Source organism: Cryptosporidium hominis, assembly GCF_000006425.1.
Source record: "Cryptosporidium hominis TU502 chromosome 6 CHRO016045, whole genome shotgun sequence".
In the NCBI taxonomy this organism is placed as follows: domain Eukaryota; phylum Apicomplexa; class Conoidasida; order Eucoccidiorida; family Cryptosporidiidae; genus Cryptosporidium; species Cryptosporidium hominis.
The window spans coordinates 1-1,240 of NW_666475.1; the positions used below are offsets into that span (position 1 = coordinate 1).

Sequence of the window (1,240 nt, forward strand, 5' to 3'; positions counted from 1 at the left end):
AATTAAAAAAAAATATATATGTAATTAAAGAAGTAAAGAAGCAATAGAAAAATGATTATTAATAGAAATTCAATTAATACTCTGAAATTATTTAATCATTGCTATTGTACTTCTTTTTATAATATTATCCCAAAATACATTTATGGAATTAATCAATATATTTCAAAGAATTATAATCATCATTTTGGATTTTTTGGACATCTTATTAATAAAATTATAATATATAATATTAAAAATAACAATAACAATAAAAATTACAATATATTAAATAAAGTATCTTCAAAATATTACAAAATCCCAAGTTACTCATTTTCTATAAATAATAACAATTCTTTCTATAATAATATATATTCATATTCACCATTTTTGTATTCCAATAATACTCTTCTTAATAAACAATTATTATTTTCATCATCATTATCACCATCTTCATATCTAAATACTCAATTTTCCTCTTATTATTCAACAACAATTCATGAAGATAATAATAAAAGAATTGGTCAAGTAATATCTGTTGCTGATGGAATTGCACAAGTTGATGGTATTAGATCAGTAAAATATGGAGAATTAGTTGAATTTTCATCTGGAGAAAAAGGTATGGCATTAAATCTTGAAAGTGATCATGTTGGTATTGTTATATTAGGTGAAGATAGAAATATTAGAAAGGGAGATCAAGTTATCTCAACCAATACTATTGTTAATTGTCCAGTTGGTAAAGAACTTCTTGGTAGAGTTGTTGATGCTTTAGGAAATCCTATTGATGGTAAACCTTCCATTATTTCTTTAGAAAAAAGAGAAATTGATGTTAAAGCTCCAGGTATTATGGATAGAAAACCTATTAATGAACAACTTATTACTGGTATAAAATTTATTGATTCTCTTATACCTATTGGATTAGGACAAAGAGAAGCTATTGTTGGTGATAGACAAACTGGTAAAACTTCTCTTGCTTTAGATATTATTCTTAATCAAAGAAAATTTTATGATGATATTAAAACCAGAAAATATTGTATATATGTTGCTATTGGTCAAAAAAGATCAAGTGTTGCTCAAATTGTTAAAATTCTGGAAAAATATGGTAAGTTAGTTAGTTTCATTTAATTTAATATTTAAAAAAAAAAATTATTCAATAACTTTAATATTTTGTTTTATTTATATTCTTTAGATGCTTTAAAATATACCATTGTTATTGCAGCAACAGCTTCAAATGCTGCATCACTTCAATTCTTAGCTCCATTCA

General features: G+C 23.5%; 1 protein-coding gene across 1 annotated transcript; it reads left to right on the forward strand.

Moving 5' to 3' along the window:
- Positions 1 to 51: 51 nt before the first annotated feature.
- On the forward strand, positions 52 to 1,101 carry Chro.60082 (ATP synthase alpha chain). The annotated part of the gene is made up of 1 exon (XM_659860.1): positions 52 to 1,101. One exon carries the CDS (start codon positions 52 to 54, stop codon positions 1,099 to 1,101), a length of 1,050 nt encoding a protein of 349 aa, XP_664952.1.
- The last annotated feature ends 139 nt before the right edge of the window (positions 1,102 to 1,240 follow it).